This window comes from Bos javanicus, chromosome 10, assembly GCF_032452875.1.
Source record: "Bos javanicus breed banteng chromosome 10, ARS-OSU_banteng_1.0, whole genome shotgun sequence".
Taxonomy (NCBI): Eukaryota; Metazoa; Chordata; class Mammalia; order Artiodactyla; family Bovidae; genus Bos; species Bos javanicus.
In genome coordinates, this window is record NC_083877.1 from 14,210,001 (window position 1) to 14,226,228 (window position 16,228).

Consider the following 16,228-nt stretch of genomic DNA (forward strand, 5'->3'; position numbering starts at 1 on the left):
GTTACAGTCCATGGGGTGGCAAAAGAGTCTGACACAACTTAGGGACTAAAGAACAACAAAAATAACCTGGACAGAAACTATAACTAGAAGACATTATTTTAAATCTGATAGTAAAATTAGTTTTCTTCTAGATTACTCATGCTCAGTTTAAATACATACTAAATTTGAACATTTCCTTTATTGCAGTAGTTTTTGCTTGTTAACAACATAATAACCCATTTTAGGTGAGCAAGAAAAGTTGCTAATCATGTATTTTCTAAGAGATTAAGAATAAGCTCAGATATTTTTCTCAACTGAGTATTTAAAAAGCCCAATTTCAAATTTTCACAAGAGAATAATACTTGGGCTTTGATCATATTGTATTTGTTTCTAAAATTTATGCTTTAGGTTATGAAGTGACTGTGAACATTAAATTGGGTTTAAATAACTTAAACTGTCATCTGGTACCTATACCACAGGCATAGTTCTCAAACCATACCTGCTTTTTTTTTTTTTTTTAAACGATTCCTTTCCTTCCTTATTAGTTGCTCAGTAGTGTCTGACTCTGCGACCCCATGGACGGTAGCCTTCCAGGCCCCTTTGTTCATGGAGTTCTCCAGGCAAGAATACTGGAGTGGGTTGCTATTCCCTTATCCAGGGGATCTTCCTGACCCAGGGATCGAACCTGGGTCTCCTGCACTGCAAGCAGATTCTTTACTATCCGAGCTACCAATGATGATAACATACCTTTTTATTATATACACTTCCCCTGGGAATACTTAAAGAAGATTTCAGCTGGCCACAACATGCCTACTTTGTCACCTGCACTGGAGACTTATCTACATAATTTATGATAATAGAAGTATATGAAAGTGAAGCAATTTTTTCTCTAAATACATGCCCCCTCAATCTATTCAATATAGTAATTTAATTCCCATAATTGAGAGGGATTCACTATTCAAAATCAGTTGGTAGGTGTGTAGGATTCAGGTACATATTTAATACAAGTTGCAGCCTTGTCCTCTGTTACTATTTCCGTAGGAGACTTCTAATCAGATCTGGTGTGGAATTAGCCCCAGAAATAATTATACCATGTGCCAACCAACTGGGCTTGCACTAACTTATTTAAAACCCCAAAATGAAAGCTTAGTAGCTGATAACTGCATAATATATTACAGTTGTAGGCATTTGGTTATTTGTGTATGCAGTGTTGCACGCACAGGAGTAATTGCATTCTCCAGACCCTAATCGCACAAAGGATGACCTCTCAGTAGTTTTGACCACAAAATATTTACCATGTATTTAAAAATCTATGGCTTGATGAGCATGAAGACAATTATACATTGCAGAGCCATTGCCTCTTTGAAAGGAGTTATGAGACATGACTTGCTGTTATATATTTTGGGAAGTACTCCCAGATGTAACAGAAAGTTTTAGCTATTTTTAACCAACAGGAGAGGTAGGATGTTGTTGATTAATTGTCCAAAGAAACAGACTGGCTTTGTAATTTTATAAGATGATGAAAAGAAAGTAATCCTTTCCAGGTTATATAGGCTCATCTCTTAATTGGATATTGCACATTTTTATCATTTTTATTAATGAAATATAATTATAACAGAATAATCTACTATGGTTCATAGCAGGAATAGAATACTAGGGTCTATTTTAAGTAAAATCTATCAGTCAAGCTAAGTAAGAACTGCAACAAAGAATCCTAATTCCTCTAGAAAAATCAGAGGTCTAAATAAAACCTACAAACGAACTCTGCTTCCAGTTTCTTTGGCCAGGTTACTTCCTCCACTTTTAATTTAACCCCCGTGCTTCTTTATTACAGTGCGTCACTTGCTGCTACTCTTAAGCTCACTGGCATTTTAAAATATGTTAACATTAAATGAGATGTGCCGAGTGTGGGGTTCTGATACCATGAGCAGGTATATGAGGCTGCTGCCAACCAGTTAAACTCCCAGTGATGACCGTCCTCTGTCACTTCTCTTCCTCCTCTAAAATACAAATAGGGAATAATGTATTGAGGTGGGATTTCCCCTTTTCTCCATGTGGTCTTTTATTTCATTGCCTATTTAATGGCAAAAAGGAATGTATATAGTTCAGCCTCATTTTTTCCCATCTGTGCATTATTTCAGCAAATTATCCTTGAGGCTAACAGAATTCCTGGTCTCCAAGATACTCCAGTCCATAAAATTGTGGATCCTGTTACTTCAAGGCTCATGAAAATGTTTTTCTGTTGCTCTGTATTGTCCAAAAGCCTGAAGGATAGAGGTTCTAACTTTTATGCACAACTGCTATATCCCAAATGCTCATGAGACAGTTCCTTCCTAACCCCGCTCCTGTTTCACCAGAAGGTAAGAACTGTGCTCACTTTCATTTGTGATCAGGTTTGGGACCAGAGCCCAGAGGAGTATATCTCGAATCACATTTTTACTGTGCCTCTGAGCACATTGACCCTTTTCTACTTTCCCACTTCAAGCTGACAACTCAAAGACTCGATACATTTCTTCTGCTTTCACCTCAGGGCTGGGAAATCAGGACTTTCAGTCAAATCTTTGCAGCCTTCAAAGTGTATTTTGGCAAGAAGGATGGAATCCTCAGTTTAGTTATGATTCGGCCACACTAGATTTTTGAAACACATGTACTGCCAAGATCTTCCAGAGAGCAGTTCCCAGAAAATCCAGATCTTTGGGGATCAGGAATAAAGTATGCTTACAACTTTCAGATTTCTTTATAGCCCCAATTAAAATGAAAACATATTTCTGTTCATCCATGTTGTATTCATCCAAGTAACCCACATCAACATGCATTCACTGGTTAGATCAGGGTTGGCCCCATGACCTTGTAATATTAAATGGCCCATGTGGACTTGAGCTGTCTATCAGATGTTGTACCCTAAAATACAGAAACAGCATTCAGTTGGGTGTCAAGTGACATCAGTTCCTGGGCTCTGGATGAAATGATTAGTATTAGGATATGGTTCAAAGAAAGTCTTATTTACACTAAGATAAAATATATTTTTCATCTCCTTATCATAAAAAATAATAAGGTTTTTGTTCAGTGGTCCTCAAATTTACACTTGTAAAGACCACTGAAGACCCTAGAGTGTTGGTTTATGTGGGTTATATCTGTCTATATCTACCACATTAGGAACGAAAACTGAGATACTTTAAAAACAGTTTATATTAAAATACCAATAGTAAGCACATTACCAATGTTAACCTATGAAAACATATTTTTATTTTAAAAAGACCCTTTCTTTTCCAAAACAAACAAAAAAAAATTGGTGAGAAGAATGGCATTGGTTGACAAGTTTGCAAATCTCGTAATAGAAAGTAGTAGGATTCTCCTATTTCTGCATCCAGTCTGTTGCAATATACTGTTTTGGTTTAAGCATATGAAGAAAACCTGGCCTCACACAGATAAGTATTTGGAAAAGGGAGGAATACTTTTTATATTTTATAGCCTTTTCAGATAACTGTGTAGACTCTACTTTGATTTTATATCAAAACTCAACAGTGATTATTTTTAAGATTTACTCTCAATGTGGAATCTGAAATCAATGAACTTATATTTTGTGGCAGGATAATACTGAAAAGGGGAAATGTCATCTTAGTATTATTTTGAAAAGAGTTTTAACCTTCCAGGCCTCCTGTCCCCCAGGTCCCCAGACCGCGCTTTGAGAATCACTAACTTTAGTTGGATACAGTGCTATGCCAGTCACTGACAAAAAGTTTGAATAAGAAAAAGTTTTCACTCTTGAGGGAAAGGCTTTCAGCACCGTACAGAATCCATTTGGCCAGTTTGGTTCGAGAATGTTTTCAAAACTCAGCAAAGATTTGAGTACCTCCTATGTTTCTTGTGTGTACCTCATCACAAATTTCTCTAATTTCCCTCTGAAGCCCCCCAAAACAGTTTTTTAACCTGTTTTTTGTTTGTTTGATTTTGCTTTGTTTTTATTTTGGCTGCACTGGGTCTTTGTTGTGGGGCATGGGCTTTCTCTAGTTGCAGAGCTGAGACTTCTCAAGTTGCAGCATGTAGCCGAGTTGCCCTGCCGCATATAGGATCTTAGTTCCCTGACCAGGAATCAAACCTACATCCCCTGCAGTGGAAGGCAGATTCTTAACCACTGTACCTCCAGGGTAATCCCAACCCTCAGCTTTATTTTCATCAAATTGGCACTGGATGGACCATACACATAACCCAGACAGGCCTCCCTCTTGCTGAATCTTATCTCCTACCTCAGTATCCTGTGCTTTCACACTTGCACAAGTAAGTAAAATCAGGGTATAACCATAATGTCTAGATCACATTTCTCTAGATGACTGCAGGATGCTGATGTGCAATCATTTGTAAAGTATGTTCTGTGTTCCCTAAATTTTTATTATTAGATTCCAAAGTTTCGCTAATGTTTAGCTTGTTATGAATTGGAACAATTCAAGATGATTTCTATAATAATGCCACCCTCACTCAGCTTGCATCTTATATGCTTTCTCGAGTGGAAGAGAAAGGGATAGAGTTAAAGCTACTGCTTTTGTAACCCTGAGAATGCCCTTTGGAGTGTGTGATGCATTTGAACATTGCCTGTGATGGGTTTCCAAATGGGAAAAAGGTTGAGAACCACTGCTCCAGTTCATCAGACTGAGACATGGGTGACTCCCACCTCAGGTCAGAATGACGGGATGAATGACAACTGTGTAGTAACTGGAAATTTGTTATTAACCCCTTCTCTGCCTTAGGTACAATTGTATGGTATAGGACTTGGAGACAAAATAAAGTAGGAATCAACCACAGAGTAATAAGCAGGGTTCAAGAATACTTGATTTTACTGCAATAGTAGGGGCCTGTCACAAAGGCACCCACAGTCCCAAGGAGTCATGGCCGCTTAGCATGGCCTTGCTCATGTTCTTGGGTCTCTGCAGTTGCTGTAAAGGAAAAGTCAATCCTAGCAGGACTAGTTTACTGGGTTGCAAACAGGCAATTAGCATCATCTGATAGGAGTTTGTGTCGGGGTGAAGACAGGGATGGGAAAGAAGACAAGGGCAGAAATTAAGATGGAGAAATGATAGCCAGTAACCCTTAATGGGCATCCTTGGTTCCATAGAAGACCAAAAGTATGGTAGTTGGAAAACTTCAGAGGGACACATTCAGGTACCATTTTTCAATATGAAGCAGAGACAATAATATTTTGAGGAAAGATGGAATACTTTATCAAACTATGAATACATTGCAGGTGATGAGGATGGCATAAGGAAAGAATCTGTATTCTTCTCTATGGTTGTAAGGAAGAGAGTGTGTACCTTTATGCCAGTGCTGTTTTAGTCTATGCTGATAAGGACTTAGAGAAAGCTACAAATCCACTTACCATTCCTTGAGTTCCCCAGAAATTCTCCAGATCAGAGAACCCAACTTCATGAGTGTTGAAAGGAGAGGAGGGAGTGATGAAAACACAATAGAGAAAGGGCTAAGAACATATTCCCCAAAACATCAGCAACAAAAAAAATAAAAAATAAAAAAATAAAATAAAATTTTATCCAAAAAAATAAATAAATAAAAGACAGATTCTTTGAGTAGGCTCTTCAGGCACATTTCCTTGGCTCATTTGATTGGGAGTATCACAACGTTCCTGTTCTGATGGAGCTTACAGTCTGGCTAACAGAGCCAGAGTGATGCAGGGGGAAGGAGTGATGTACCACAAACAAGTAAACAAGCTAGCAAATGAACATGTCATGACAAAATGAGAAAAGTGGTGAAGACAGCGTGTGAGAGAATGATAGTAAGGGAAGACTGAGAACCTTCTTAGAAAAGGGAAGTCAGGTCTATCTGACAGCAATTAGGGTCGATCAGCTCCATAAGCTAGAAGAGCAGTATTTTGATAGCCCAAGTAATTTGTGCATGTTATAACAATGATTTCCCTACATTTAAGTAGAGCTCCTTTAGAGAATTTAAGTCTGGCTCAGCTGAGGTTAGGAAAAATAATAGTAACAACAATGATACTTATTGAGTGCTTATTCTGAGCTCTAATTAGGGATCTCAATCCCCCATCACCCATCTTTCAGTTAGAGGTGAAAGAGGAGCACACTGTCTGGAGGGTGTTCTTACTGGGAGTAAGGGAAAGTAGACAGTCATAACAGTTTTCTATTGCCCTCTGACCAGTCACCACAGCTTACTGGCTGTTGTTGTTGTTGTTCAGTCACTCAGTTGTGCCTGACTCTTTGTGACCCCATGGACTGCAGCCTGCCAGGATTCCCTGCCCTTCACTATTCTCCCAGCATTTGCTCAAACTCTTGTCCATTGAGTCGATGATGCCATCAACCATCTTATCCTCTGTCACCTGCTTCTCCTCCTACCCTCAATCTTTCCCAGCATCAGGGTCTTTTCCAATGAGTCGGCTCTTCATGTCAGGTGGCCAAAGTATTGGAGCTTCAGCGTCAGCATCAGTCCTTCCAATGTATATTCAGGACTCCTTTCCTTTAGGTTTGACTGGTTTGATCTGCTTGTAGTCCAAGGGACTCTCAAGACTTCTCCAGCACCACAATTCAAAAGCATCACTTGTTTGGTGCTCAGCCCTCTTTATGGCCCAACTCTGACAACTGTGCATGACTATTGGAAAGCCATGGCCTTGACTATGTGGACCATTGTCAGCAAAGTGATGTCTCTCCTTTTTAATACACTGTATAGGTTTGTCATAGCTTTTCTTACAAGGAGCAACTGTCTTTGCATTTCATGACTGCAGTCACCGTCTGCAGTGATTTTGGAGCCCAAGAAAATAAAATCTGTCACTCTGTCTACTTTTTTTTCATCTATCTGCCATGAAGTGATGGGACCAGAAAAAGAAATGCAAAAAAAGAAAAAGAAATGCAAAAAAGCAAAATGGCTGTCTGAGGAGGCCTTACGAGTAGCTGTGAAAAGAAGAGAAGTGAAAAGCAAAGGAGAAAAGGAAAGATATACCCATTTGAATACAGAGTTCCAGAGAATAGCAAGAAGAGATAAGAAAGCCCTCCTCAGGGATCAGTGCAAAGAAACAGAGGAAAACAATAGAATGGGAAAGACTAGAGATCTCTTCAAGAAAATTAGAAATACCAAGGGAACCATTCATGCAAAGATGGGCTCAATAAAGGACAGAAATGGTATGGACCTAACAGAAGCAGAAGACATTAAGAAGAGGTGGCAAGAATACACATAAGAAGTGTGCAAAAAAGATCTTTACGACCCAGATAATCACGATGGTGTGATCACTCACCTAGAGCCAGACATTCTGGAATATGAAGTCAAGTGGGTCTTAGGAAGCATCACTATGAACGAAGCTAGTGGAGGTGATGGAATTTCAGTTGAGCTATTTCAAATCCTAAAAGATGATGCTGTGAAAGTGCTGCACGCAATATGCCAGCAAATTTGGAAAACTCAGGACTGGCCACAGGACTGGAAAAGGTCAGTTTTCATTCCAATCCCAAAGAAAGGCAATGCCAAAGAATGTTCAAACTACCACACAATAATACTCATCTCACACGCTAGTGAAGTAATGCTCAAAATTCTCCAAGCCAGGCTTCAGCAATACATGAACCGTGAACTTCCAGATGTTCAAGCTGGTTTTAGAAAAGGCAGAGGAACCAGAGATCAAATTGCCAACATCCGCTGGATCATGGAAAAAGCAAGAGAGTTCCAGAAAAACATCAATTTCTGCGCTTTATTGACCATGCCAAAACCTTTGATTGTGTGCATCACAATAAACTGTGGAAAATTCTGAAAGAGACGAGAATACCAGACCACCTGATCTGCCTCTTGAGAAATTTGTGTGCAGGTCAGGAAGCAAGAGTTAGAACTGGACATGGAACAACAGACTGGTTCCAAATAGGAAAAAGAGTACATCAAGGCTGTATGCTGTCACCCTGCTTATTTAACTTATATGCAGAGTACATCATGAGAAACGCTGGGCTGGATGAAGCACAAGCTGGAATCGAGGTTGCCGGGAGAAATATCAATAACCTCAGATATGCAGATGACACCACCCTTATGGCAGAAAGTGAAGAAAAACTAAAGAGCCTCTTGATGAAAGTGCAAGAGGAGAGTGAAAAAGTTGGCTTAAAGCTCAACATTCAGAAAACTAAGATCATGGCATCCGGTCCCATCACTTCATGGGAAATAGATGGGGAAACAGTGGAAACAGTGTCAGACTTTATTTTGTGGGCTCCTGAATCACTACAGATGGTGACTGCAGCCATGAAATTAAAAGATGCTTACTCCTTGGAAGAAAAGTTATGACAAACCTAGACAGCATATTAAAAAACAGAAATATTACTTTGTCAACAAAGGTCCATCTAGTCAAGGCTATGGTTTTTCCAGAGGTCATGTATGGATGTAAGAATTGGACTATAAAGAAAGCCTAGCGCCGAAGAATTGATGCTTTTGAACCGTGATGTTGGAAAAGACTCTTGAGAGTCCCTTGGTCTGCACGGAGATCCAACCAGTTTATCATAAAGGAAATCAACCCTGAATATTCATTGGAAGGACTGATATTGAAGCTGAAACTCCAATACTTTGGCCACCTGATGCAAAGAGCTGACTCATTAGCTGACCCTAATGCTGGGAAAGATTGAAGGCAGGAAGAGAAGGGGACGACAGAGGATGAGATGGGTGGATGGCATCACCGACTCAAAGGACATGAATTTGAGTAAACTCCAGGAGTTGGTGATCGATAGGGTGGCCTGGTATGCTGCAGTCCATGAGGTCGCAAAGAGTCAGACCCAACTGAGCAACTGAAGTGAACTGAACTGAGGGACCAGATCCCATGATCTTAGTTTGTTTTTTGTTTTTGTTTTTTAAATTTTATTTTTAAACTTTACATAATTGTATTAGTTTTGCCAAATATTGATCTTAGTTTTTAGAATGTTGAGTTTTAAGCCAGTTTTTTCACTCTGCTCTTTCAGCTTCATCAAGAGTCTCTTTAGTTCCTCTTCACTTTCTGCCATAAGGGTGGTGTCATCTGCACATCTGACATTATTGATATTTCTCCCAGCAATCTTGATTCCAGCTTGTGCTTCATCCAGCCCAGCATTTCTCATGATGTACTCTGCATATAAGTTAAATAAGCAGGGTGACAATATACAGCCTTGACGTACTCCTTTCCCAATCTAGAACCAGTCCATTTTTCCATGTCTGGTTCTAACTGTTGCTTCTTGACCTGTGTACAGGTTTCTCAAGAGGCAGGTAAGGTGGTCCGGTATTCCCATATTTTAAAGAATTTTTGACAGTTATTGTTTCCACAGCTTACTGGCTAAAACAGTACAAATTTGTTGCTTCATAGTAATAATTCTGTAGTTCAGAAGTGTGAAAGGAGCTAAAATCAAGGTGTGTGCAGGGCTGCATTCCCTCAGAGGCTCTAGGGAAGGATGTTTTCTGACCCTTTCCAGCTTCTGGAAGCCACTCGCAATGTAATGGACAAGGAAAGGCCATGGCCCACTTCCTGCATCTTTAAAGCCAGCAACGTGGCTTCTCTGTGCCTTTCTTCTGTAGGCACCTCTGCTCTAACTCTGCTCTGCCACCTCCCTCTTCCACTGTTAAGGTCCTTGTGATGGCATTGGGTCCAGCCAAATAATCTGGGAGAATCTCCTTATTTTAAGGTCAGCTGATTAGAAATCTTTATTCCATTTGCAGCTTTATTTCCCCTTTGCCATGTAACCTAGCATATTCCCAGGTTCTGGGGATTAGCACGGGGACAGCTTGGGAGGCCATTATTCTGCCTGACATAGCAACTGAAAATAAAAGTGAGAAAACTGGCAAAAGCTCTTTGTCCCTCTGGCGTTCTCTCCTCACACTGGGAGTCTTGTCTTCTCTCTCACTTGACATAAGCACATTTGTCACAAGAGTTAAAGATGTGGTATCTGAACTATATAATAATTTGTAAGTGTATGTTACCTTGGAAAAGAGACAAGGGACTTACCCGAGTTTCCTTATCTGTAATGAAGAGGGTTGAAGTACAAGATTTCTCAAAACTTCTCTGGTGTTTCTAGTCGCACCTTTGACATATCCATGACTTTGTAGATTGTATTCCAAAGTATGATGTTTCATTGCCACTGGCCATGTCTGCTGAACTCCTCAGGCCCACAACATCCATGCTGACAGTTTCCTGGTTAAGTCACTATTGTATTTAATATATGCTGCCCACATTGATGAGGTCTTTTCACCCAGGTGTCAACGTGTGTACTTTGTGGATGTACAAAACCTAAGAAATCTGACTTTTTAAAAAATTGACTCCTAACTTCTGCTCTGCTGATGGAAGTGTGCCTTGCACTGTATCTTGCCCATGTGGAATGATCTGTTGCTGTGGCAGAATTTGTTTTTGCTGTTACAAGCTTTGGAAGTCCTAAAAGCTTGTAATTTTAAAATACCTTCTGTTTACACAGTAACTTACAGTTTACAAAATATCCTCCTATCAGTTGCTCCATATGATCCTCTGTAACAATGCCCTGAGATTGTTAATATACGGTTCTGTAATATGGGTGCATTTGTAGGGTTAACTGAGTAAGCATTTATCATAATCCTGCATGACACTCTATGTGCTCCTTGATCAGGGTAACAAAGGTACTGAGTAATTTGTTGGAAAACTGACCTCAAGTAATTGATCGAAACACGGACTTCCTCACATGCTGCATATGTGGCAAGAACGTGATCAGACATCCTTTATATTTTAAATTGGACGTCATTTTAATGAGCCATCTCACCCTGCCTTTTATCTTTCTTTTGAAAGGAAATGCATTCGTAGAATGCTCTCAGGCACTTTTCTTAATCATACTTTATTCTCTAGGCATTTTCCTGCCTTCTTATAGTCTTGATAGATGATATTCACATCTTCTTAAACATTTATCTGAGTATAGACAGAATTATACATATGCAAAATCCCAAGAGTTACATTATTGCAACTGCACATCAAGGTAGCATTGTGTGTAGCTGTATGTATTAACTTTCATATGTGGAAGAGTTCCCCAAATTATTTTAGAAATTAATAATTTTTCAAAAATAATTCAAACAGCCCTCTTGTCCTTCTGCCTTTTTAGTTCTTAAGCTCATCTGCATAAAGCTAAAGGGAGACTTTTAGATGAATTGTAAACTCATTTAATTTCCAGACGTTGTCTAGTGTTTAAACACTAACATCAAAGCAAAGAGCCAATTATCAGAGTTCATTTGATCTGAAGCCCTGTTGCCTGAATTGCTATAGTTTTCCTTATGCTGAAAAGGAAATCTGTCACATCTCGAAGATGTAGTATTTAAAACCACTTTATCTACAGCAGTTTAACTTGAAACATGTGTTTGGGCTCACTAACCACAAGGAGGCATTGAAGCATCTCTTCAAAATGTGAAAAGCAATTTTATTATTGTTTTAAAAGTTACACCTACAGTTGCTGAAATTTGTATAAACAATGATGCATATTTGTGAGTGCATGCCTTTTAAGTTCGTGTTTTGATCCACTTTTTAATTTTAACCCCTGAAGTAGCAGGAATTTTTCCTGCTGTAGAAGATTTTGGGACAATAATTCACATGTGTTTTCCTTCTGCCGTTCCAATGGACACAAAAGAAATGGTGGGGCTTTCATTAGTACTGACAAAGTACCTACATTAACCTCTATTGCCCTTTAAAGTTAAAGTCCTTTTGACTGTGTGAGCAGAAGCATATTTCTTTAGTATTTAGAGTTATTTAAATACATAGTTGCAACAGCAAGGGTTTTGTCTGAAATCGGAGTATCAGTTGAGAATGATTCCAGGACACACTTCAAAATGTCACATCAGATGCATGGGTTGAAAAGGCAAAATATTTTTAAAATCTGAGCATAATGTTCTTACGTGCTCTTTTAAACATTCGTGTTAAATTGCCAAAATTTTCCCATGTTTCTGTGATCCTGATTCCCAGCAGCTTTGTTGGTATTGAAAAATATGAACCTCTCTGTTGCAGAATATGCTGCCTAGCACATCTTCCAAAGTAGTGCTTAATCCCTTGAGGAGCAAGGACCTCGTTCTTAGGAGTTGGATTGTTTCTGCAAGATGCTTCAGAGACAATTCTTTTCTGGAAATGTGGACCATGACACTGAAATCCTCATGTGCCATTTTACCATAGTGGCTTGCTCTTTCTGAATTTTGACATCTGGTTTGCCTTTTAGGTTATTCCCAGCCTGTGCGACAAAATATTGCCGATTTCAACACAGAGCAGAACACGCAGCTGGGGAGGCTATGTGACATCTTAGGTATAGTAAATACTTTTACACAAATGGCTCTTCAGGATGTTTATCAACGAATGTTGATTAAACGTTTTTGTTTTCACTCTACAAAGAAAAGGCTTGTAAAAGGCTTCTTTGAAAAGTACTTCTACTTGTAGGGCAATTGAATGTTTCATTTTAAAGAACATATTTATAGTGAAGTCAACTTGAATAAACAAGTGACATTTTAACCAATATACTTGGGTAATTTTCTAATTCTCTTTGCTGCAGGATTGAATAAGGATTTCTCTCCTATAGCCCCAACTCTTCTTCTTTTACTGAATCTGGCAGTGAAGAAAGTCAATGTTTTATATCTGTGTCAATACTGTCTATTATATTATGAGGAATGAGTGGAGGTATCAGAACTGTGGTTTTGTACATTCTGTTTTCATTATAAGAATAAGAGGGGAATGAATATAGATTTAAAAGAAGCTTCTATTTAAATATATTGGAGAAGGCAATGGCACCCCACTCCAGTACTCTTGCCTGGAAAATCCCATGGATGGAAGAGCCTGGTGGGCTGCAGTCCATGGGGTCGCTAAGAGTCAGACATGACTGAGCGACTTCACTTTCACTTTTCACTTTCATGCATTGGAGAAGGAAACGGCAACCCACTCCAGTGTTCTTGCCTGGAGAATCCCAGGGATGGGGGAACCTGGTGGGCTCCCGTCTATGGGGTCGCACAGAGTTGGACACGACTGAAGCGACTTGGCAGTAGCAGCAGCAGTATCTAGCTATGAGACAACAGAAAGTGCCTAGTGAAGGGAATTCTTAGAAACACAGACCTTGAGTGATAGACACATCTTTGTAAAAGTCGAGTTCTAGTACTGGTTTGGTCAGTTTTAAATCAGACACCAACCTGGGGCCCAGAAAGAAGGATACAAGACTGTTATGGCTTTGTTTGACACTGTTTGAAATGAGGTTTAATGAATAAAGGTTTCAAAGCCTAAGCAATAATGTTGAATCAGTATGGGGGATCCTGGCCAGAAATTCAGGGTTAAACAAAAAACTAGCCTTTTTTTTTTTTTTTTACTAAGTTTCCAAGTAAGAACTTCTTAGTATTGCTAAAATATAATCGCTTTGGCCCTTATTTAAGCAAAACAAGGAAGAATTTTAAATTATCAATGACCAACTTAGCTGGCTCCCTGGAATGACACACTTTACATGATTCATATATATTTCAGCATCATTATTATTTTATAAATGCCATTTGGTAACAAAAATACATCAGTACTAGAAATTTACAGTGTCCTAAAATAATAATAGGGTAATTGCTTTAATCTATTATCTAGGCACTAATATTGTTTTTCAGCCTTACAAAAATTATTTTAATGACTTAAGATTGATTTGTTAGTGCTGAGCTATTTCAACTAAAAACCTGACTGGGTGGAAACCACTGAAGTGCAGCAGAGGGCAGGCTTTGCTCTAATTTATTTGATTAATTTTTTTCTTTAGCTTTTTATATACCCTTCTGTATATTTATAGCCCAAACCATCAGCAAAGAATTTCTTTACCAAGGAGTCTCTTTATTAGAGAAAACTTAAACATATTAGGCTTCTATTTTAAATAACTCAGTAATTCAGTCTATGTCTACCCACAGTGGAAAAGTTTGCTAATATGAACCTTTCTGAGAAGTTAGAACCAAATGCCTTTTCTTTGTATACCATCTTCATGACATAACAATGCAATCCGAAAACCCCTTCAAGAGAAGTAATAAAAGTTTAGAGAGAAATGAGAAGATAGGAAAAGTCCTTGCTTGTGAAGTAAAAATATAAAGAAACTAGGAAAATAAGTGGTAATTTGTGGAAGAATCAGTGATTTCATTTTTTAAATTCTGTTAATTCCTAGTAAAAGGTGTTGATTTTTCTGCTTATTCAGGGGGAACAAAGCTATTCTGATCACACATTAAGACTTGTTCAGATATTGGCTGTAAAGTCAGGGTATCAGGTGGGGAGACCTCAGTGGCTAATGTTTTCAACTTCTAGATGAGTTTAAGCAAGAGAGTGACTGATTCTGACTATTGACTAGCAATCAAAACAATTTCATCTTCTCATTAATTCTTTTCCAAAATCACCAATTAATTTTGAATATTTGTCAATCCACAGTCAAACTGGATAATACTGGATATTACTGTTAGTGATATAACATTCCTTTGCCCAAAATGAGCAGGAAAGGTAAAATTAACAACATGATTTCTTATTATTTGTAACCCAGAAATTTCTTCCCAAGAAAAATTTAGTTTTCTTCTGCTATGGAATCTTTATTATTTTTGTTTGTTTTTGTGTCCTTTTTTTATACTTAATAACCCCCACTAGTTTGGTTTTAAAAACTACTAGCGTGATAAGATACTAGACTTTTATTGAAAACACAAGATTTGTGATTACTAATTTGATCATTCAACAGTTGAATACAAGTTTTGTAACTGCTGTCTCCTCGGTTAATTTATTTTGAGGCTCATGTGGCAATGTGCTTTCGACATCAAGTAGGAGCCACTTAAGTATTTACATTTATGGAGGACTTACTCTGGGCCCACCTCTGGTCCAGCTCAGAAGACACTGCTTCTAGCCACAAAATGCTCTTTTCCAGAACAGATTTCTCCTGCATGCTGTGAATCTCACTATTGTGTATGACTTTCAACTTCCTGAATCTCTCCATTCTCCCAGATCCCTTTGGTCAACTCACAAATATTTATTGAGTGACTCCTGCACACTTGACATTATACCAGGGCATGAGGGATTTTTTTTTAAAAGCATACACCTTACCTTTAAAGAGTCTGGAGAGCCAAGATCAAAGGATTTGGAACAACAAGATAGAACAGCAGAGGACACTACTTCATCGTGTTACATCTTCAGGCACTGATGAAAAGGAGTGCAAGTGTGGAAGGCGAGGTGTAGAATCACTCTTAGCTGGCCTAGTCAGGGTGGACTTAGGGGCGGATTGGTGCATCTGTATTGTTAGTTGAGCACTTATTATGTGCTGGATACTGCACCAGGTGCATTACGTGAGTGTGTGTGTGTTTGTATATGTATGTATGTGTGTGTGTGTGCGTGTGTGTGTTTATTCTTTCATTTCATACTCTCCCAGACTCTGTGCCCTGGGTGATTTGATTCTCTATTTACAAAGGAAGAAACCAATGCTTAGAAAGATTAAATAATGTACTCCAGCCTGCATGCAGCTGAGCAAGAATTTAATCAGTCTGTGCTCTGTATACTCTGCCAAACTGAACATAGGAGTCTTAGCATCCTCTCCTCTCCACCCTGCTTGATGAAGGAAACACTTTACAGTGCTTCCTCCTCTGACCTTTCCTGGGCACCTGTTCTGCATGTGCCATGGATCTACCACACTCCACCATGTTTTAGGGCTGTCTGGACACGACTGAGCGACTTCACTTTCACTTTTCACTTTCATGCATTGGAGAAGGAAATGGCAACCCACTCCAGTGTTCTTGCATGGAGAGTCCCAGGGACGGGGAGCCTGGTGGGCTGCCGTCTATGGGGTCGCACAGAGGCGGACAGGACTGAAGTGACTTAGCAGCAGCAGCAGCAGTACATGTGAAATGTGGCTTCTCACAGGCAACACCTCAGTTGCTTTGATTCCTGTATTTCCTTTCGTGTCCAGCAAAGTGCTTTGTCCCTAGTGATCAGTCAATTATTTTACGAATCAACGAGTGACTCCATTGGCTGCTGATTTCCTGTCCATACTCCCTAAAATATTCTGCAGCCTGGAGTGGATAATCTCATCTTACTATTCCATTTGGATGGGAAATTTAATTAGGATTTCTTTCTATACACATAATAAGAAGCACATCTTAAGAAGGAGAACAGTTAAATTAAGATAGTGTTTCCTTTAAACCAAGAATCACTAGATGTCCTATTTAAGTAATATAGTCCTCTTTGGGAATGGAGAAAGGAAAAGGTTGCTTTCCTGAAATAATCATTGCTATGGTCATAATCAGACCATTTATTTGGATAGAACAATCCCAAGTCCAAGCAGAA

The 16,228-nt window shown here is 38.9% G+C and overlaps 1 protein-coding gene across 1 annotated transcript in view; it reads left to right on the plus strand.

Annotated features, from left to right (window-relative positions):
* The window catches only part of IQCH (IQ motif containing H), a 229,497-nt gene that overhangs the window by 112,407 nt on the left and 100,862 nt on the right, over positions 1-16,228 (plus strand). Inside the window, 1 exon segment of the mRNA XM_061430164.1 lies at positions 12,138-12,221. Coding sequence (XP_061286148.1) covers positions 12,138-12,221 — 84 coding nt within the window.